Source organism: Plecotus auritus, assembly GCF_963455305.1.
Source record: "Plecotus auritus genome assembly, chromosome: 7".
NCBI lineage: Eukaryota > Metazoa > Chordata > Mammalia > Chiroptera > Vespertilionidae > Plecotus > Plecotus auritus.
In genome coordinates this window covers 152,359,520-152,381,600 of record NC_137774.1, presented here as the reverse complement: position 1 = coordinate 152,381,600, position 22,081 = coordinate 152,359,520, and the positions used below count along the sequence as shown (strand labels likewise).

Genomic DNA, 22,081 nt, shown 5'->3' with positions numbered 1-22,081 from the left:
AGGAATGTGGAAGGAGCACTGCCCAGCTCTGCCACTCTTGGCTGTGTGGCCTGGGACAGGTGGCTTCACGTCTCTGTTTCTCTGTTTCTTCCTTTATTCTGCCGATCAGTGTGAGTGCCTTCTCAGCACCAGGCCTTGTGTAAGACAGAGTTGAGAGAATGCATATGGCAGTGCCCGTTCGAGGTGTGGTAGCAATAGGCCCTCACCGTGTGGTAGCTGCCACTGTTGTCACCATTGTCATTAATGTCCCATCATCCTTGTCATCGTCACTGTTCTCTTTCCCTCTGGAGGGCAGATGCTCTGGGGGGTTCAGAGAGGAAGGTGCTCAAGCATGTGAGGCCAAGGCGTGCGCAGAGGGGCAAAGCCTGGAAGTCTCGGGGCTGTGGTGCTTGGGCATTCAGAGGAGGCAGGATACAGGAGGGCCAGGACTTTGGCAGGGTTCAGTAGAACAGAAGCGAAGGACGCGTGAAAAAATGCACGAGAAATGCTTATGTTCAATGGGGAAAGCTGGTCAGAGAAGTTTTGGGCGACTGTTTTCCCTCATCTATCTGCAAGATCCAGTAATTCCTCAGTCAGGGCTGCAGCCGAGCTTGTCAGAGCGATTAGGGGAAAGGAGACGCCTGGGGCGGGAGGTGACGGTGCCGGCGAAGTGGGGTAAAACGTCAAGTGATATTTATGTGCTCCCCAGTTTTGGGAAGGATGCCGGTTTTGGACAGATCCTCTCCTTTGAGAATCAGCAGGCTAGAGCAATGAATTCATGCAGCCAGGTAGTGGGAGATAAGACTGGAAAAGCAATTTGGAAACCTGTTAAAGAGGCTTAAGGAGTTGGGTCTGCATTCAGTGCTGTGAAATATGTTCCGTCTACAGACATTTGAATACAGAAGGTTTTAATGTGATGAGCTTCTCGTTTGTCTGTCCTGTAAACTTGGGTATTTATTTCATAGTTTCTTAAAAGCGAGTCGCTGTGGTCGTCACATATCAGTGTATTATCTACAGACACTACCGTATGTGGTTTCTCTTCTGTGGATGGCAAGTGCCTCCCTGTCAGCTCCAAAGGAATTTTCTTCTAATAAATCTGTTTCAGATGAGTAAGCATGCCAAGATAGATTAATCTGGTCATGAATTATTAAGGAGGTTCTGTAAAGAGGTTCCAGCCATTTCCACTATGATTTTTGCCCAGTCTGGCTCCAAAAATGACTGAAGCGATTTCATGGAACATTTTTTTTTCCTGAAATTCTAACCTGAGTTTTCATTACTTCGTGCCTTCTTTTTTTTGCCAGCAGGGTTCCCTTTTAATTTTGGTGTTTTTGATTTATCCATGTTCATGCCTTAGGCTTGTGATCTTTTTAAATGGAAAATTTTCTTTGACTGCAAAGGAATTTCAGGTGTTTGAAGACTTGTATAACAAAGCTAATATTCAGCTTTTGAAAAACCATGCCTTTAGTGATGTCCATTTTAAAATAACTGTCAGTCCTATTCTGTTTTGTTTTTTTTTTCATCACTATTAGAAATTCATCAATACATTATTTGTAAAAGAGTACAGGATCAGCTTGTTTTATCCCATGAAAAACTTTTAGGTAAATTGAAATTTTAGGTATTCAAATAAAACATCGCATGGTCTAGGATTGATATTTCAAAGAATCTGTATGTGTGTATAGTTATATTCACAGATACACACAAACACACACACACACACACACACACACACACACACACACACACTGAAGCAGTTTTCAACTGGTGTGCCACAAGAATGTTTAAAACATTCAATACCCCCCCCCAAAAAAAATAATAATAATAATAAAACACTCAATACCTATTAGTCAGGGGAACTGACCTCTTTTCCCTTAGATTGTCAAAAAATGACAACAGCCAACATAACAATAGCCATTCAATGTGAATGAATCAAAATTATGCCTATTCTTTTGTCAGATCGGCAAAAAGTAGATTTTTTTTGTTGTTGTGCCACAGAGTTTTAGTAATTAGTTTATATGTGACATGAAATGAAAAAGGTTGAAAATCGCTGATATCGAATATAGGTGAACATTGTAATATGATTATGGCTACTATATTCAATGCAATTAAACATGATTTAAGATTTAAGTCCCTTAAATTATCTTATTTTTAAATGACAAGGGTGTCTTTAAATATGATCACTATAAAAAATTTTTAAACAGGACCCAACAGTACTAACCAAAAAGAAAAAAATCTATTTGTTGTACTGTGTTAAAATTATGAACTTTGGCCTATCAAAAAAATAACATTAAGAGAGTGACAGAATGGAGAAGATATTTACAATAATATATAGATCCCATGATCTATCCAAATATCCAAAATATATTAACAAAGAAAATTAAAAGTCTATAAATCAACAACAAAAGACAGAAACCAAATAAAAGAATGAGCAAAAGACTTAAACAGGCACTTCACAACTTTACAAAAGAGAAACGGCCAATCAATATTTTAAAAGAAGCTCAATCTTATTAGTCATCAGTGAAATGTAAATTAAAACCACAATGAAATGCCATTCTATATCCACCAGAGTGGCTAAAATTACAGAGACTGCCACCACTAAAAAAATAATAATAAAATAAGATAAATAAGTAAATAAAAAGACTGCCACCACCAAGTATGACACAGATGTGGAGAAACTAGAACTCACGCACACTGGGCATACGACATTGGTAAGGTACATGTGTACCTGTAACCCAGCAACTCCACTCCTAGATCTGCATTTAGCAGACACAACATCTACAAGAATGTTCAATAACAGCATATTCTAGATCAGGGTCAGCAAACTACCATCCACAGCTATATTTGTATAGCCCACGAGCTAGAAATGCTTTCTACATTTTCAGTGGGTTATTAGAAAGTTTTGTAAATAATAGGCAACAGAGATCATTTGTGGCCTATAAAGCCTAAAACATTGACTATCTAGCCTTTACAAAAAAAAAAAAAGTTTGCTTATCCTTGTTCTAGACCTAAAAACTGGAAATAAACCAAATGTCTATCAGCAGAAGAATAGATAATAAATTGTGGTATGTTTATACAATGAAATAGCACACAGAAGTGGGATGGACGATCTCTGGGCATGCAACAGCATGGTGGAATTTCACAAACAAATGCTAAGAATGAGGAGCCATATATACACAAAAGTACATCTTGTATGTGTTCATTTATATAAAGGTTGAAAATAGGCAAAAGTGATCTATGATGTTAGAAATAGGTTTAATGGTTACCTTGGGTGAGAGGTGGTTAGTTGCACAAAAATGGGCTTTGGGGTTCTGGCAAGATTCTGTCTCTTGGTTTGGGTGTTGGTTATTGGCACATTCACTTCGTGAAATTTCATGGAATTGTACACTTATTTGTGCACATTTATGTAAGTTGTTATAATTCTTTTAAGTTTATTTTAAAAGTCATTATTATACATGAAAAACACCCATCTGCCCTAGCAATGGAACTACTAGTATAGCAACCACTAGAAAACCATCTACTCAAGCATTCTCACTGTTGTTTATTACCTTATCAACCATGGCTACATCTTACTTGGATGAAATATATACATTGCCCTTATCTGGTTCCTTTAAAAACTGGCACTTTTTAAAATAATCTGGCATCAATGCCCTCAACACATACTGAACTTATGCAGAGCTTGATGGCAGAATGTGGTGAGCTTGGTGCTTTGAAGGAATTGGACACCACCCTTTCTGAAAACGATGAGTGTGGGTATAAATGCAACAGGTCTGTGCCTATGTATGCTCTTAAGCTTCTTTTCATCCCATATCAAGCCATGTCTTTCCCCCCTGTATTTTCCAGGGGGTGTACACCGTCTGGAGTCTGTGGAAGAATATAATGAGCTGATGGTGCGAAACGGGGACCCCCGGGCCAGGATGTTGGAGGTGTCCCGAGATGGCCGGAAGCACTCTCTACCCCAGCTACTGGAGTCTTCGGGATCACAGGTAGTCAGTGCCATGGAACCTCTTGCTTTCTCATGCAGTCACAGTTGACCAGTCAGGGATGGGAGAGCACGCTTCTACCCCTGGGTCTCTAGGCTTTCTTTTATCCTTTCAAAGACAAGCAAGAGCATCTGTGTTCTGAAGACCTGCTCGTCTATGCGGGCCAGGAGTATTTGGGACTAGAGATATTATACAGGGAGTGAGGCTAGAAGGAAGTCAGCCTAATATTTGAAAACAGTAGATGAAAACAATCCCTTGTTGGATCTTGACATCTTGATCCCCTTCCTACTATGTGTTTTAGAACCAAGAGCTGTCTTCAGCTGCCTGGAGACAATGGCACCTCATGGTCTGGTGAACCACCATCACTGGTTTAATGCGCATGTCAGGATCAGTTTAAAAACTGGGTGGGTGGACGTTGGGTCATGTGAGAGAGGGAAAGGTGTGTGTGTGTGTGTGTGTGCGCGTGCCTATGCCTATCCTGTGCCTGGGATCCTGCCTGTTACACAGTAATGACTCAAATAGCCAGGGTCAGAGGAGGCTACAGAGAGGGGGTGAAGTGGGCAGTGATTTTTAATATTCCAGGGCCTGGCCCCATATGTTAGGGGTGGGGAACCTTTTTTCTGTCAAGGGCCATTGGGATATTTACAATATCATTCATGGGCCATACAGAATTATCAACTTAAAAGTTAGCCTGCTGTATTTGGTCAAACATATAATTAACTCACCCCCAAAGCCTTGGCAGGGCCAGACCAAATGATTTCGCAGGTCTTATATGGCCCACAGGCTGGATGGTCCCCACCCCTGCAAGTGTTCGGGGCTCCATAACCCTGAACGGGAACTCTTCCTCAATTATATCATCCTCAACTCAGGTGAAACTGGGTAGCAACCACAAAGTGATATTCCTCATATCTCATAACCAAGTTGGAAGCAGACTCAGTCTCTGGGGAACCCGTAGAAGTTTCTTTGAGTCCTGGCACCATCAGACCAGAAAGTGAAGGAGTCGCATGATCGGGCTGGTTCAGTTAGTGTGGAAATGAGAGGGTTGGCTGCCATCACAGCCAAGGATGTCTAGCCCTGAGATAGTGGCCTGCTGAGGAAACCTAACCATATTTATAGCCTGCAAATACCTATTTCTAACCAGGCTTCCAGGAACAAGGAAACATGGCTAGTAAAGATTAAGGGAAAAGACTTTTTTAACCTCTTTGAATTGTCCTTTCTTTTGTCTTCTCTTTCTGCTCTCTGCCCTCTCTTTTTTTCTTGGGATTCGCACCTTTCTTTCTTGTTGTTCTCTCTTCCTCCACTAAAAAGTATTGTCTAGAATAGAGCGCTCCACTAAAACTTTCTGCGATGATGGGAATGTTTTATGCCTGTACTGCCCCGAATGGTAGCCGCAGGTATCTGCTGAGCACATGGAAAGTGGCTGGCAAGACAGGACTATGTTTTTTATTTTAATTCATTTGAACACAGACAGCCACAGGTGGCTGGTGTCTGCCATACTGGACAGCACAGGTCTAGAAGGTACCACAGCCCTCGGTTCCCACTGGTTCCCCAAGGGGAGATGGAATGGGTGCTGCTGGAGATTGGTTATCAGAGAGAGTTCCCTTACGAATCCACACATGCACCTGTGTACTCAGGGGTTGAAAACTTGGGATGTGTCGGGCCATTTCCACAGTGGTTTCAGTAAGAGGGTGGTAACCTTGCCAAGCCAACATCTTTTTTTATTTATTTTTTTATTGAATCAGAGTCTGGGAGGCCAACATAGCTGCCAGATAGTTTGTAAAACTGCAAAATATAATTGTTCTAAGCTGCCGGGAATACAAAAATGTTAGCTGTCATCTCGTTTCTACCTTTGACTGTAGAATACATCCATTAAGGATACAAACTATTTCTGATGTCTCTTTTCTCATATTAAATATGAAGTCTTTTTTTTTTTTTTTTTTTGCTTATACTGGAATATCTGTCATTTAAGAAATTTATTCTAAGAAGAATCGCAAGGAGCTAGACTGCAGAAGTGTTTTAGCAATAGATTTGTAGAATCTCTTGTTTAGGTTATAATGGAGTGCCCTGCTTGCACACGTATATACTGGGTGGTGGACAGGATAGAGATGGAGATTTGCGCTGGAAAATATTTTATTGTGCACATGTGAGGGATTAGACCTGAAGCTGCTGCAGTTGCTCAGCGGGATGTTTTATGCAGAATAACAGTTATCTGGGTTTGCGGTTTGGGTTTTATAAGAAACAAGGGCTTTCTAAGTTTTTGAGTAGAGAATTAAGCTTAAAATGGGGAATGGTTCCTAACCATGATTATGAACTTGGGGTGGGGGGAGGGCATGACTTCCAGGCCGGGGGGACCCTAACCCAGGGTGGTCATCTTGCAGCTTAGAGGCCTCTGGGTTTCTGGTTCCTGATTGCATTCCAGAAAGCCAGAAGCAGGATCCGTGGAGTACAGTTGAGGAAAGAAATACCAGATGTCTGTGGCCTCTGAGCCATACTTTCTGTGGAGGAAGAGGGTGTGGCCATTTATTGCAGGAGGATCTTATTCCTCTGCTTCTATTTAAAGCATTTTGTTTGTTTTATTTAAATCCTCACCTGAAGATAAGTTTTTATTGATTTTTTAGAGAGAGAGGAAGGGAGAGAGAGATCTCTGTGAGAGAGAAACATTGATCAGTTACCTCCCATATGTGCCCCAACTGGGTAACGAACCCACAACCTAGGTATATGCCCTTACCAGGAATCGAACTCGCAACCTTTTGGTGTATGGAACGATGCTCCAACTAACTGAGCCACCCGGCCAGGGCCCTCCAGTGTTTTTTATAATAAACTTTCTTAAAGCCGCTGGACCAGGGAGGAATGGCTACCTCACCCCAAAGACAGCTGAGGTTTTCAGAATCTGAATGTATCTGATGCCAGAGGCCCAGAAGGGTAGCTGGGACTCTCTGGCCTTCTGTCTGCTGACTGTAGGAATACCACATCGTGAAGAAGTCCACCCGCTCCCTGAGCACCACGCAGGTGGAGTCTCCGTGGAGGCTCATCCGGCCGTCGGTCATCTCCATCATCGGGCTGTACAAAGAAAAGGGCAAGGTGAGCACTCTTCTGCCCGCTGTTTGCCCTCAGGCGAAAGTTAGCATATATTTTCTAAATGGTTACTTTTTATTGTTGTTTTTATATGAAATTAACAAACGTTTAAAGAGGAACAGATTACGTGCCCTTTATGTGTGAGTGGCTTCCCAGGCGTACTGTCCTGTGGGCCGCGGAGTGAGGTGGTCACACCCTTTTGCCTTAACTATGGGCTTGGCTGGGAAGACACCTCAGCTCAATACTGAAATGGGAAGGATGCCCTCAGGTAAGTACTGCAGTGACAACCTGGACCTCCATCTGCTTTGGGTGCAGGGCCTTGGCTTTAGCATTGCCGGAGGTCGAGACTGCATTCGAGGACAGATGGGGATTTTTGTCAAGACCATTTTCCCAAATGGATCAGCTGCCGAGGACGGAAGACTTAAAGAAGGTAGGAGAGAGCCTCTGGGTGTCCTCAGTGGGGGTGAGCTCTGCTTTCATGGGAATCTGCCCCTTCGCAAGATGTGGAGTGAACGCACAGCAGTTGGGGCTGTGGGCTTGGGAGCACAGCAGTTGGGGGCTGAATCCAGCACTTACCACATTGTGACCTTGGGCAGTTGTAACCTGAGCTTCACTTTCCTCACTTAAAAACACAGGGAACTAGTACCCACCTTGAAGAGTCGTTGTGAGGATTAAATGAGATATGGGAAAAGTGGCTTGCTATTTTTATTCAGGTCTTTAAATATCTACCTTATTCCTTTGGTCTTTGATCAGGTTTCTTGTTTGGAAAATTTCTGAGAGTTTGTGGGCTGGAAACGTACACATCTTTTATGTTCTCCACAATACCTACTATTTTACCGCTCACATAAACATGCTAAACAAGTGCTTCCCCCCACACGCCGCTTTATGGAGATGTAATTGATAGATAACTATGTAAGTTTAAGGTGTATGACATGATATGATACACTTATATATTGTGAAATGATTACCACAGTAAAGTTAGTTAACACTTCCATCACCTCATGTCACCTGTTTTGTGTGTATATGGTGAGAACATTGAAGACCTACTCTCTGAACAATTTCAGGAATATAACTTAGTATTGTTAACTGTGGTCACCATGCTGTACATTAGGTCCACAGAACTTGTTCATGAATTCTGATTTTTCTTCCTTTTTACCAATACATTTCCTTCATGAGATGATTAAATCACAATATTTCTAGTTACCTTCAAAAATGGTGTGACTCCTCATTTCAGTTGGCTCAAAGTATAGGTGCTGCTGTATGAAACTGTTGTTTTTTTTTATTAACTGACTAGTAGCCCTGCGCACGAATCCGTGTGCCAGTAGCTCACCACTGCCCTCCAGTAGCTCTCCGCCCTCATGTAGCTCTCCCCTCCCCCACGCATAGCTTGCTGCCCTGCCCCCTCCTGTTGCTCTCCATTGCCCACTTGTAGCTCACTGCCCCACCCTCCTGCTGATCCATGATCCGGTTGTTAGCGGTCGGTCATTAACGGCGTAACAACCATTTCATATTACATCTTTATTATATAGGGTAGAGTGAGTCAGAGTCTCCTTTTTCAGGCAGAGTGACCCTGGAAGCCTGGATGCTAATGATGAGACGTGAGCAGGCTTCATATTTTGATGGCAGAGTACTTATTTCTCTCTCTTAGAGGAAGGGTTGGCTCCCAGCTGGTGTCTGTGTCCGTGTACAGAACAGAAAGTTCTAGCAGCAGAGCATTTTCATAATGGATGTGCCCTGTGTTCACTTGATTGACAGTCTCCCTGCAGCGCTGGTGGACTGCAGCAAAATGGAGGAGAAATCAATAGTTAGGAAAGGTTAATAGCACTCGAGTCTTCCTAATACTCTTTTTTTTCCATCTGTATCATTTACAATAAAGACAAGTCGTTGAAATGGATTTTCAACCTGTTGAATGGTCTGTCGTCTTTAAATCTTGTATGAAGATTTTTAAAGCCTGAGCAATCATTTTAATGTTTCCATCCTTTTCCCATGTGGGAACAAACCCAAAACCTCACCTCGTTGAGTAATCAGCCATGCCAGGTGATTTTTAAACAGATTCTGTCACTTACTTTACAACTTCTGCAATTGCGTTAAAGGGAAGGCACATAACAAATGCATGGGGAGTGGCTACATTTTTACACTCGTGGACAGGGTTCCTTTGATCAGGTGCACAGTGTGCTCCTGGGACTGGCCGTCCCCGGGAGGGGAACTGAGAGATCTTGGGCTGCTTTGCACTCTGTCATAGGTAAGGGAAGTCTCTTCCGTCCTACACTGCTGTGCAAGGTCCATCTCTTCTTCTCTCGGGGCCGCTTTGTAGCGTTTTTGATGAACTGTTATTTTAAAAAAAACAGACTATGTTACAAGAGTACAAACTAAAACAAACTCTGGTAAGTCAACAGGATGTTCAAGTTCTTTTCTATTCCCAGCAGACACTATCAACAGCTTGAAAATGACCTAACTATACCTTCTTGGAGTTGAAGATGAGTCCGGGGTGGGGGGTGGGGGGAGAGAATGTGAGTGCAGTTTGACATTAGCCTACAATAATTTCTGACACAGAAGCATATAGTAGCGTGCCAGCTTAATGATGGAGAACCTGGAGCACCACTAAGACCGGGCATCTAGACTATTTCTAGAGGTAGGGCTGCCATTCCTAAATAATATCTCACAAGGTTTTGTTTCGTTTGTGGGGTTTTTTTGTCTCCGTTATTGAGATGATTTTCCCTGCTCTGGGATGATTCTCCGGGCCCAGAGATGGGAGTGGCTTCTCACATTTGTGTGTTCATGCTTCACTGCCTGTGGGTTTAAGTTTTTAAACAAAGACCATGAGGAAAGACTTGGGACTCCATTTCTGCAGTTTGATCTCTAAACATAGGACATCTGATATTAAACTTGACAATGGCTAAAGAATAAGACTTGGATGCTTCCCGTAGTTGTTTTAATTAAAGGTGGAAATACAGAGTTACTGCAAAGAAATATGCATTAATTGCCCCTTTTGTGACATTCCTGGGAGCTAAGCTAAGGAAAGTGGATGCAAGGATAAAATTCATTTTATAGAGTTGTAAATCAGGGACCCTGTGGTATCCTATTCGCATACTGACAGATTCCCCTAAATTAAAGCTTGACATTAATGTAATTCTCCTATTTGGTCACTAGGGGATGAAATCCTAGATGTAAATGGAATACCAATAAAGGGCTTGACGTTTCAAGAAGCCATTCATACCTTTAAGGTAACGACATTCTTGTTGATCTCCTTTATTTTCTTACGTTTTTCTTCATCTCCTGGTTTGGGTTTGGGTTTAGTGTCGTTGTTTTTCACCCTTTGGCATAGGGACAGTCTGAATGTTTCAGCCCTACTTTCTTTTTGTTTTCTCAGCAAATCCGGAGTGGATTGTTTGTGTTAACCGTACGCACAAAGTTACTGAGTCCAAGCCTCACGCCCTGCTCCACCCCCACACACATGAGTAGATCCAGCTCCCCAAACTTCAACGCCAGTGGGGGAACCTCGGCGGTAGGCTCTGATGAAAGCAACTCTTCATCCCTGGGTCGGAAGGCCCACGGGCCCAAGGACAGAATTGTCATGGAAGTAACGCTCAACAAAGGTGATGCCAGCTGTTCCTCGTCTTTGTTACCTGCTCTCACATAACAATGTGAACTTTTTGTACTTTTCCTATGAATCGTTTCTTTGGAACGATGTGCTACCAACAACATATGGTATCCTCTAAATGGACAGTGGGATCAAAAGTGGAGATGTTAGTCATTTTACTAAAGTGCAGGGAAATTTCCAGGAGCCCACAGTCCTATGAGCTCTCTCCAGATGAATCGCAATGTGTCCAAAGACTCCTGTTTAAAGAAACCACTAACCAGCTTAATTCCAGGGCTAATATAGAAATTTAAAGAACAAAAGATCATAGTTAAGAATACAGTTAACACCAATAACTAAGTCACGGGTGATCCCAAATCATACTGCTTTTCATCTCTGTTTTCTTTTCCTCCCCACCCACTGTAGAAATATGAGGCGCAATTAAATAATAAAGGGATTAGGTGCTAAAACAAGAGGTAAAAGAAAACCTAAAGTTGTATATCCAAAATAAAATATATTATCTCGACTCTGCCTATTTCCAAAAAATAGATTTGCAGACTAAGCAGAATAGACCATTGAATAATTCCCAGTCCGGTTCAGCCGTGTTTCAGCCGGGACTCATTTAATGAACAGAATGTGACAATGTGGGCAAAAAAAAGCAGGATTCACATTCAGAGTCTGGTCAAGAAAGAAATGGCTATTGGTCTGAATATCCATTGATGCAGTTTCCAATCACTCACGCCTGATTTTTGATGTTGTTTTCTTCGAATGATGCCTCTGGCAGAGCCCAGAGTTGGATTGGGCATTGGCGCCTGCTGCCTGGCCCTGGAGAACAGCCCTCCGGGCATCTACATTCACAGCCTTGCCCCGGGATCCGTGGCCAAGATGGAGAGCAATCTGAGGTGCGTAGTAAACCTGGCATGTTCGTGAATATTCTGAGTACATGCACGTCAGACACCTGCCCTGTTACATTCCTTTATGTGATTCTAAATCTTTGTATTAGTTGCAGAATTATAGCCTGGATTATAATTAATAGCATCTCCAAAGGTGAAATGAAATTTGGTTGAATTAGAGAACTCTGGATCTTGGCTTTTCCTATGTTGTTCTATTTGGACACAGAAGTTCAGTTTCAGAAATGACAAAACACAACTCTATACAGATAACTGTGATTCTCTAAATATTTCCTTTCACTTGTATATTCAGTTATGTGAAATTCAGTGAGATGCTGGGAAGTGCTCATTATGGTTCAGGATCACTGGATACAAGAGAGTCCTCAAATCATGCCTTTATTATTCAGCGTAATCTCTTGAACCTTTTCTGTGGTTTCATTCCTTTCTGAGTGGTGATGTCGAGATGCTTACTGTCTGAAGTCACTGCGTGTCTGATTTCTTGATCCAGCTAGCTGCGTCGTAGCATGGGTATCCTGTTTATACAAGACATGCCTAGGTGTTCTGTTATATAATAGTTGCGATGGGTCTGTGCCCATCTAAACTTCACAAGAACATACATGTATTGCACAAAGCACTCTGTGCAAACAGTATCACCTTTCTTCCCACTAAGCTTCTAAGTCCTTGAGTAGTTGAAGAATTATCAAAATGACATTCCTTGAGGTTGCCATCTTGGGGCCCTGTTAATAGATTATATTATGTTTTTAGTTAATCATCAGAGTGAATTTCCATATGAAAAAAAAAGTTAGCAAATCATCCAAAGTACATTAAAGAAAATATACTTTTAGAACCCAAGGAAAAAAAATCCTTTAATGACATCCCAAGATGATGTTTTTTTCTTGAATGGTTCCATATGTCTGGAGCCTGCCAAATGAACATTCTTCAAACCCCATATAAAGAGTCTTTGTTCTCTCGTCCTGAGTTCTCTCCCTATAATTTCAAGTCAAAAATGGCCATCTTGTCTTCAATTTCTCATTTGTTCAAATTTGAAACGTTTTTACAAATTCTTGGGTAACCTTTGAGCTTCAGATATTTCCTCTTTAAATTATATTACAATAATCATTTCAAGATGGTAGGAAAAAAGGAATTGATGGTGGTCGAGGGGCTATCACGTGTTGATTGAGGTAGACAGACCTGAGTTCAACAGTGTGTGACCTCTAGCTGACCTCTCTGAGCCTGTGGTCTTCTCTACATAATGGGAATAATAATAACTCTTCAAGCACCATTCTGTGGATGGCTTTGTATAGTGCCTGGCATATACTATGTGCTCAAGAAATGTTAGCCTGCGTTGTTGTCCTTATTATCTATTTTATTTACCTTTACTACTTCTGAAAATTTGGGTAGATAAGCATAATGGCTTTTGCCAATTTAAAAATCCAATGTGTTTATATGAACGTGGTGCTCTTTTACATATATGCAAGGATGGAAATACTTTTTTATTCAGAAAAGTTTCCTTATGATAAAGTATTCAGAAAAGATTCCTTATTAGAAACCTCTCCCAGAAGAAAACCTTGTAAAAAGTTGACTGTTAGCACAGTGTTGATTATGTTACCTCCTTAGCCGCGGAGATCAGATCCTGGAAGTGAACTCGGTCAACGTCCGCCACGCTGCTTTAAGCAAAGTCCACTCCATCTTGAGCAAATGCCCCCCAGGACCTGTGCGCCTTGTCATCGGCCGGCACCCTAATCCAAAGGTGAAGTACTTCATATGTTCTGAGTTTGGGAGGACGGCCTGGCTGTTTGTCCAGGAGCAGTGACACACACATTACAGGGACGACACATGCTCTTTGGTGGGTGGGACAGTGCACTCGGCTAGGGAGGGGAATCAGCCCGAAGCCCCACCGTGGCCCAGGTGACAGCTACACATGGGAAACGAATCATCGATATGGACGTCTTCGCCTTCATGTTCTCAGGAAGATTTATTAGACAGTTCTGACAATGTTATTGATGAGTGTCAAATTTGGAAGAAGGTAGCAGTGCCGGGTTCTGGTTAACCCCAGCTGGCCATGTGATGATCTCTGGTGAGGTACTTCACCTCTTTTGGGTTTCTGCGTCCAGAGTATCTGAGAGCATTACACGAGATGACTTGTCTGGGCCATTCCTGACCTGAGCAGAATACTTCTGTAATTAGGCTTCACAGCCCTCTAATATTTTTTAGCACCGATATCACTCTATTGACCCATATTGAACTTGCAGATTATCGTAGCCCCTGTCCCCTGGGCCTCTGCTGTTACTTGGTTATCTCTTCTAAATGTGTGCAGTTGCTTTTAATTTTTTCAGCTAGTCACATCTCAGCAAGTTCAACTCAACCCTCTTTGAATGCTAATTTTTGTTATTTTGAGCACACGATGTACAAATCGTTTAAAATTAGCTTGTCTCTAACATTGTCATCAGGTTGTATTTTACAACATTTAGTCCTTCCCTTTTAACAACTCAAAATGCTCATTGGTCACGCTAGTTCGTTCCTTGCCTGTCCTGTGGCCACCAGCCCCTCCCTTGTATTGTGTGTAGGATTATTTGATTATGTCCTAAGTGGTCCCAGGCTGCTGAGCTTGATGGACTTGTACGCCATTTTAAGAATAAGAAGTCTGTGCCAAGAGACGCTGTGGGTCCTCCCAGGTGCCACGCCTGGGATTTCCTTCGTGCACTACCGTCATGGCATCGTGGTGTTCGCTGTGGCCCTGGTTCTCCCAGTGCCAGTAAGTGCACCCAGCTGTGCCTCCATGCCTGGGCCTGCGAGGGTGATGTCAGCCACAGTGCTTGGACAGAGGCTGTCGTTAGACTGAGTCAAAGTCAGCGCCACTGCTTCCCCGCTGCCCACCCCCCCCCCCCCCCCCGGCCCCATTGTTTTCTCTCGTCTACGTGCCTTCTCAAAAATGTCTTCCATAAAAGCTTCCTGGAAATCATTAGTATAAAATCAAGTCCTTCTACCTCTTCCCCGTTTTTACTTGTCATTCCCCTTGTTCTCCATTCTGTTCTGCAGTCCTGACACTTTTCCTCAGCACCTATTGTACTTCATTTCCCCACCCTCCCCATGACCCTCTGGGTCGCTTCTAACATAGTTTTGCCTCATCATCACAGCCTGACTGGCCTCAGCTCCTTGCGCCTGAGCCCTCTCTTGGGTTCCACCACCCACATGGCCACACCACCTCTCACCTCAGGAAGCAGCCCACTAAGCTGCGGCTGACCTGGCACATCCCTGAGCAACGCAATAGAAAGTTAAGTTCCCAGTGCTTGGCAGTCTGATGGCTTCAGGGCACGGCTGACTTCAAGTCCATTCCGCAGGCCACGGTCTGTTCCGCGGTCCACATCACCTCAGCCCCAAAGCATCTGCCTGATTTGCTAATCCAGTCAGACAAGCAAACAAGATGGCATTTCAGTGCAAAGCATGATGATCCAGATGGACTGTGGTCTGCCATCCTTGAACTCGCGGGTTGAGTTGTGTTTCCAGCCACAATAAAATGGTCCTCATGACGGTGTGTGAGATAATGGCCAGCAAAACCACAGTCATTGTTTGGCTGCCCTTCACTTTTCCTCCTAGGTAAACATGGTGCTCTGAGTTGTAACATCACACTATATTTTTCTTCTGGTCCAGGTTCCAATTTATGTTTAATGTATTTTTGTGCCGCTTACCCCAGCCTTTCATACCAATAGAACAGTTTGATACTGAATGTATGTGCTTCCTTAGTTTTCATGTTGTTCCAAGAGAAATACCACAAGGATTTTCTTTTCTTCTGTTTCTCTAACGGCTGGAGCAGTGGCTGCCCGCTTGGGATATTCAAACCCTCCAGGTCTAGACAAGCTGAGATTTGGACCCGCTCAGCAGCAGCGTCTAGCTTACGTTAAGGAGAAGAAAGTATTGGTAGTAGAGGTCTGTTTTTAACTGGTGCTGGGCTCTCAGCATGATTCGAATTATCCAGGAAATCTTTCACTCGTTTCAAACCCCAACCATTTTTTTCCCCACTCTGAAAAACAATTGCAGATCTTGAAAGTCTAATATCAAGGAAAAGTTGCAACCACTGTTCTAGCTGATACTTTCCCTGGCTTATTTATATAAAATTATGCTTTGCTTTATGAAGGTGTGTGTGTGTGTGTGTGTGTGTAAGCAAGTGTACATGCCACTGTGCATGTATGTGTACATATTTTATTTCCAAAAAACCTACTATAAAGTATTACATAAAGGCCATGATGTGATTGTGGTTAAATGTAATGCTAAATCCTGTATAGTGCCCAGGCTGGTTTGGTTCAGTGGATAGAGCATCGGCCTGCGGACTGGAGAGTCCTGGGTTCAATTCTGGTCAAGGGCACATGCCTGGGTTGCGGGCTTGATCCCCAGTGGGGGGCAGGCAGGAGGCAGCCAATCAATGATTCTCTCTCATCATTGATGTTTCTATCTCTCTCCCTCTCCCTTCCTCTCTGAAATCAATAGAAATACATTTTTAAAAAATAAATAAATCCTGTATAGAAATATTTACACACTTAAGACAAATTGCTATGCTTAGCCAAATATTTATACTAAATGTTATTTTAGTATACAAATTATCATTCTAAGTTTAAAATATAAGCCTTTTAAAAAACTACATAAGTTATGTAATTGTCTTTTAAAACATCTCATAGTTTAGCATATATCAGGCTTTTAAAAAATCTTCTCATGAATGATGACAGGGTGGGTAACAACTTATGGGGGGATCTATGAACGTACTGTGATACCAGTAAATACAGAAGGAAAAGAAGAGTTATAAAAGCACTATATTGAAAACTTCACTGTAAGAATTGATTCAGACAAGAATACTCAATGAAGCTAAAACAATTGAGTGAAAATACACTGGGGAGCAGGATATTGACACAGTTTCAAACTATCTCCTTACAGATGACCCGTTAATGGCACACACACACAAAAAAAATCCAGTGGAGAAATCTGCTGAACTCCATCCCAATCACGTAATCAAAGTTATCACCAATTATGAAACACACTGACCCTGCGTGCTGCTGTGATGCACTGAGAAGGAACCGAGTTTTATAGTTTTTCTGCCCAAAAATGCATAATCTAAATCCAAGCATGAAGAAACTATTAGGCACATCCTTTGAGGGTTTGAATTGGCCACATTTCTTCCAAAATATCAGTATCATGAAAGACAAAGAAGGGCTCTGAATTGCTTTGGCTTAAAGGAGACAAAAAAGACAGGACCCTAGATCATGCACTGAATTCTGGATTGCCAAAAAGAAGAAGAAGAAAAAAAATTCTGTGAAGTATAGCTATGCAGAAACGTTTGTCAGTGACAGCCCGCTGAAGTCCAGCGGATAAGGGGCTTGCACAGAATGTAAATGCTACGTCACTGTGCACAGCATTTAGCTCGGGTGACCGTTTTCCCTGACGAGATGTAGTTGAGGGAAGACTTGGTGATTTGCATTCTCCAGGAAAATCCTTATCGCATCGCAGGCTGGCATCAAACTTCCCGGGAACCACTTCCAGTCTGAGTGGTGTTTCTGAAGGAGACTTCTAGGACAGTTGGTTAAACTGGAACATGAAATGTATGTAGACAGTCATTTGTATCAACATTGAATTCCCTGCATTTGATAATAGTACTGGGGCTATTTAAGGGAATGTCCTTGTTTTTAGGAGCTACCTGATAAGATATGTACAGGTGACGGGGTCATGATGTAAGTTTGACATTGTTTCAATAAAGTTTAGGAAAAAAGAGTTAGAAGTGAGTGTTCCAGAGAGAGGCAGATACCAGCCCCTTCACTTGATTGCTTTGTTTAACGAACTTGGGAGCCAACGGAAGGTCTTGTTGTGAGTATATTGTTTCAAGCAGCCAGTCAGCCCAGCTCGGGTCTTCTGTGCCCTGAGTGATGGCTTCAGGGGACGAGCAGGACCCTCGGGCCCTGGTTTTCTTTCCTCTTGCCTCTGCTCAGCTTCTGCCTCTGTTTCTAGCTCCTTTTTGTTGGGGGAAATAAGTAAATAAACCCATCTAACTTGTGCTTTCTGTTGAAATCCAGGTTTCCGAGCAGGAAATGGATGAAGTGATAGCACGCAGCACTTACCAGGAGAGCAAAGAGGCCAGTTCCTCTCCTGGCTTAGGTACTGTAACCGCACATTTTCATTCAACCTTCAGAAGCGTCTCATTAGGTGCCCCCATGGGGCACTCCCGTGCAGTATGACTGGATTCTCTCTCTGTAACGATCACGTTGGACAGAAGTAGCTGTCAAAGAGATGCTCTGCTTTCTCTTAGCAGCTGCTTTTGATATCTGCAGTTGTTTAATCTGCTTTATTAGAGTTCTAATCACGCATGCCTCTTAGATCACTTTAAGATGATTTGCAAAAATGAGTTAGCAGCATTTCATGGGTTTATGTGCAACTCATCTGACCTGTGCTTGCTGAACATGAAGTGAGACCAAAATAGCTGTTTGGTGTTCCGTTGTTAGATGCAGAGTATAGTATCCAAAAACCTGGGGTTTCTTGACATGAATTAAAAGTTTCAACTTAAGAAAGGCAATAGAGACTGCAGAAATCACGCTTTCCCCTTCCCACGTGGTGCAGTTCAGCGGAGGAGGACTGAGATAATAAGAATTTCATATGAATTTAAAACAGGAAGCATGGCATGGAGTCCTATAGAATGGAACCTAAAGGAACTGCAAACATGTCTGAACTTGAGATATTACTCACGTCAGGATTGATGTCGGGAGGAAAAGGCACTGAGCCATGAGTTGCTGGTTGTCAGAGAAAAAGGGAGGCATGGGAATTCTTGGAAACCATGAAATACCCTGATTATCTGCATCCATAATTAATATATTTAAAAATATGGCACAGCCATAATGGGCTCTTTATTCAGCCAGCCCGTTCTCCTGGCCTGCCTGAAAGCTGTCCTCTCATGCTCCCAGCGGAGCCCCTCCGTCATTTATAAAAGATGTTATTAAGCCATGATCCTCATGCCCAGGATCTTTTGGCTCGTGGCATATAATTTAAAGTCTCAATGCTGAGTCTTTTCATCCTTCAACTAAAGTCTCAAATAGATAGTCAACCCTCTTCCCGGCTCTTGCCTGAGTTTCCTGGGTGGTGTCCCTTTGTTCATTCATCCTGTAATCCATTCCACACACACTTCCTATCCAGGAGCAGTGCTGAGCACCGTGGGGTCGGTTCCGTGAGAGTCTCAGCCCTGTACACAGTGAAAGAGCTGAGGAAGGGAGATGAGATGAATCTACTTATAATTTGATTATACTGTGTGTATGGGAATTGGTGTATGAGTAGCATAAAGTACTTTTGAGATTCAGACAAAGTTCCTCCCAACTGGGATCATCATGGAGATGGTAGCACCTGAGTTAAGTCCTAAAGCATGAGCAGAATCCTGGGAGGTGGGACGGAATAGGGATGGGGTTCCCAGGGCGACCGCATGCATGTGGATACCTGTGTACCTGGCCCATCAGTGCTAGTCAAGCAGAGAGGCTTTGTTTAGTGTGTTTGGCTCCTCCTCTTCTAGTTAAGGATGTGAGCCTATTTGTACAGATTGGAGCTTCGTTAACAATATGGTGAATTTTTCCCCCAACAGGTACCCCCTTGAAGAGTCCCTCTCTCGCAAAAAAGGTGAGTCAGGGTACACTGCTGCCTCACTCCGCTAGCCCATGAACAAATTCCTGGAGCCCAGAAATCAAATGGGAGGGCCCAGCCTGTATTTCTGTCCAATGAGTCATTTGGCCACTTTACACAGGAAACAGCAACAATGCTGATTTGAGAACAAGACTACAAATGTGTTTCTTTTGTTAAATATTCATTCAGGAAAAGAAACAGAGCAACAGAATAAAAGAACCGAACTGCAATTTGAAAAATAGTTTTCTAAATGCTCCATAAGAAGAGGGCGGGCCCTGGTTGGATTTGGGGGGGCCTGTGTCTTTAAGGAGACGGTGGCATCGTTCTGGGCTGGCTGTTCCTGCGTCCCAGTGGGTCTGAGCACAGGATCCGAGCTCCCCTGAGTTCTGTTTCATCAACAGGCTGCACCAGTGGCTTGGAATTTCATTCTGTTTTCCTATCGCTTCCTCACTGTTTTTCCTGGGAGGGTTGATACATTGCTGCTGTGGCTTTTCTCAGCATTGCCAAACATTTGGCAAAAAACAAAAACAAACAAAAAGAAAACTTAAAAAATGTTGTCTGGCAGCAACCGTTGGCTTTTGATTCATTAAACGTTTAATTGAGCCATCCCAAAGTAAATGGAAGTGGGTGTTCACCACCACAGCTGCTTCGAATGACCATGGATTAGAACAAAGTGTTCTTGGAAAGATAGGAAGTAATTACTGTTGAGAATATCCCGCTTCCAAACCGTCCAACACTGTCTTCTTCAACAGGACTCCCTGCTCTCTGAAGCCGACCTCTCCCAGTACTTTGCCCCGGACGTCCCAGGCCCCTTGGCAGACTTCTTGGTGGCGGGCTCGGAGGACGAGGAGCACGCGGGGAGCGGCTGCAGTGCCTCCAGTAAGCGGTGACTGCTCTCCGGCTCCGCCACGCTGGTTTACCACATACCACAGCGCTGAAGCCATCTTTCTAGCCTGGCTCAATTCAGAGTTTATTTTTCAAAAATGGCCAGTCGATTCTGCAGTGAATGTGTTGGGCGCACATTCTACCCCCAGTGGTGAAGGTGGCCTTTGGGTGCTGTGTACATAGCAGAGTCTTGAAATGTATGGCATCCAGGGTTTGGCACCCCAATGACCACTGTTTTAGGGGAACACCAGCCAAATGTGAGGCCCTTCCCTCCCGAGTCTCTGACTTATTTTTAGAAAGCAGTGAAAGAAACTTACAGAGACAGACATTTAATCTCATTATCTTCTCAATATGAGAAAAGGCTCTGACATGAGCCGTACTGATTTCTCAGACTTCTGCTGCTGTGGCGGCCTGTAGCATTTTACCTCTGATGTGTGAACATGAAAGTGCCCCTGTCTTAGGAGAGGCAGGGGAGGATCACCCTGCGTCTCGTCTAGAGCAGCGGATGAGCTTACGCTAGTCTGATAGGAACATTTCAAGGTGGAAGCATGTGTCATTTTTCACTATATTTAGCAAGATGTGTAGAGTTTGCATAGCGGCCCAGGCCTTGCTTCCCCTCCGGGGCGGGACTGATTTGTAGATTATAACCTTAGGCTTAGCTGTGCCCACAGGCTAGGAGTTTACCTGCCCTTCAGTCAGGCCTGTCTTTTTTCCGATGAAGGAAGGACCTCAGGTGGTAAGGCCCAGGCCTGGGGCACTTGTTGGTTCCCCCACCCCCACCCCCCCCACACCCCGACATCCTCCTAAAGATTATCAGCAGCAGCATCTGGGTTGAGCCCAGCCATACATTAGACATCCTGATGGTGACAAGTTATGCATTTCTGCCTCTAGGCAGCGCCCACATTTAAGTTAAACAATTCAGAGGTTCAGGTACAAAAATAAAAACACAAAAAGGGCGGCCAGCAGGAAAACTCAAGGGAAGCCGGCTGTCCACTGTGTTCCCTGCAGACCTCAGAAAGCCGTATCGTTGAAGCTGGCGCCCGTTGGCCAGAGGGCCATGTGACTGGAAACGCTCAGGGGTTACATAGTTAAGATCAGGTCAGATGGGAAACTATTTCATCTGACTTTCTCTCCCCACCAGCTCCCAAGGAACCAGGAAAAGCCAGGGCCAACAGCCTTGTGTGTCTAGGAAGCCAGCGGGGCTCCGGGCTCTTCCACAAGCAGGTGACAGTCGCCAGACAAGCCAGTCTGCCCGGGAGCCCGCAGGTCCTCCGAAACCCTCTCCGCCGCCAGAGGAAGGTGGGCTGCTACGACGCCAACGATGCCAGCGATGAGGAGGAGTTCGAGGGCGAAGGGGACTGCATCTCCCTCCCAGGGAGCCTCCCAGGTGCCGGCAGGCCTCTGACAGAGGACGACTCCAGGCACGGCTTGACCTCTTCCAAGGTCATGGGTGTCAACAACCAGGAGGACCATCCCCAGAAAACACTGGTCAGTAAGGCCTCCTCGGTGCCTCTCCTCGGCAGCTCCCTGAGCTTGGAGAGTGTCCCAGGGGACTTGGGGGACACTCCTCCCCATGCAGTCAACCCGCTGTCTTCTGCAGAGGCCCCCAAGGGTGGCTCTGGCTGTTTGGGGAGAAAGGAACTGTCGGGGTCCAGGAGTTCACCCAAATTGGAATACAAAGCTGATACCCAGAGTCTGGCGAGTGTGGACAGCACCAGTGCCCCCCAGCAGAGGAGTGAAAGCCTGGGGTGCAGGCACAGGCCAGTGGCCAGAGTCAGCCCACACTGCAAGGGGCTGGAGGCCAGGGCCAGGCCCCCCGCATCTGAGACGGTAAACCTGGCCGCTGGAGGTGATGACCCCAAGGGTCTGGAATCTAAGGTCCAGGCCGCTTCCGTCCATGAGACCATGACTGGCGTCCGACCAGGAGGAGCTGTGGACAAGGTAACTGAGTTTCTCCTAGGTACTTGGGTAGATGCTGTGTGAATGAAGGTGGAGTGTTATAATGCACAGGGAGTGTGCTTAAAAGCAAGGACAATGATTGGAGAATTATCTTTTGT

At 44.1% G+C, this 22,081-nt stretch overlaps 1 protein-coding gene across 6 annotated transcripts in view; it reads left to right on the top strand.

Moving 5' to 3' along the window:
- Nucleotides 1–22,081, top strand: part of PDZD2 (PDZ domain containing 2) — a 360,570-nt gene that overhangs the window by 297,974 nt on the left and 40,515 nt on the right. For all 6 annotated transcript variants that reach the window (XR_013961080.1, XR_013961081.1, XR_013961082.1 and 3 more), the window contains 11 exons: nucleotides 3,817–3,959; nucleotides 6,918–7,037; nucleotides 7,347–7,461; nucleotides 10,182–10,255; nucleotides 10,402–10,627; nucleotides 11,393–11,510; nucleotides 13,116–13,248; nucleotides 17,555–17,636; nucleotides 19,102–19,136; nucleotides 19,892–20,018; nucleotides 21,166–21,965. Coding sequence is in view for 3 of the 6 variants with exons in the window: in XM_080677882.1 (XP_080534008.1) it covers nucleotides 3,817–3,959; nucleotides 6,918–7,037; nucleotides 7,347–7,461; nucleotides 10,182–10,255; nucleotides 10,402–10,627; nucleotides 11,393–11,510; nucleotides 13,116–13,248; nucleotides 17,555–17,636; nucleotides 19,102–19,136; nucleotides 19,892–20,018; nucleotides 21,166–21,965 (1,973 nt within the window). In the remaining 3 variants the exon portion in view is untranslated. The remainder of the gene's footprint in view (nucleotides 1–3,816; nucleotides 3,960–6,917; nucleotides 7,038–7,346; nucleotides 7,462–10,181; nucleotides 10,256–10,401; nucleotides 10,628–11,392; nucleotides 11,511–13,115; nucleotides 13,249–17,554; nucleotides 17,637–19,101; nucleotides 19,137–19,891; nucleotides 20,019–21,165; nucleotides 21,966–22,081) is intronic.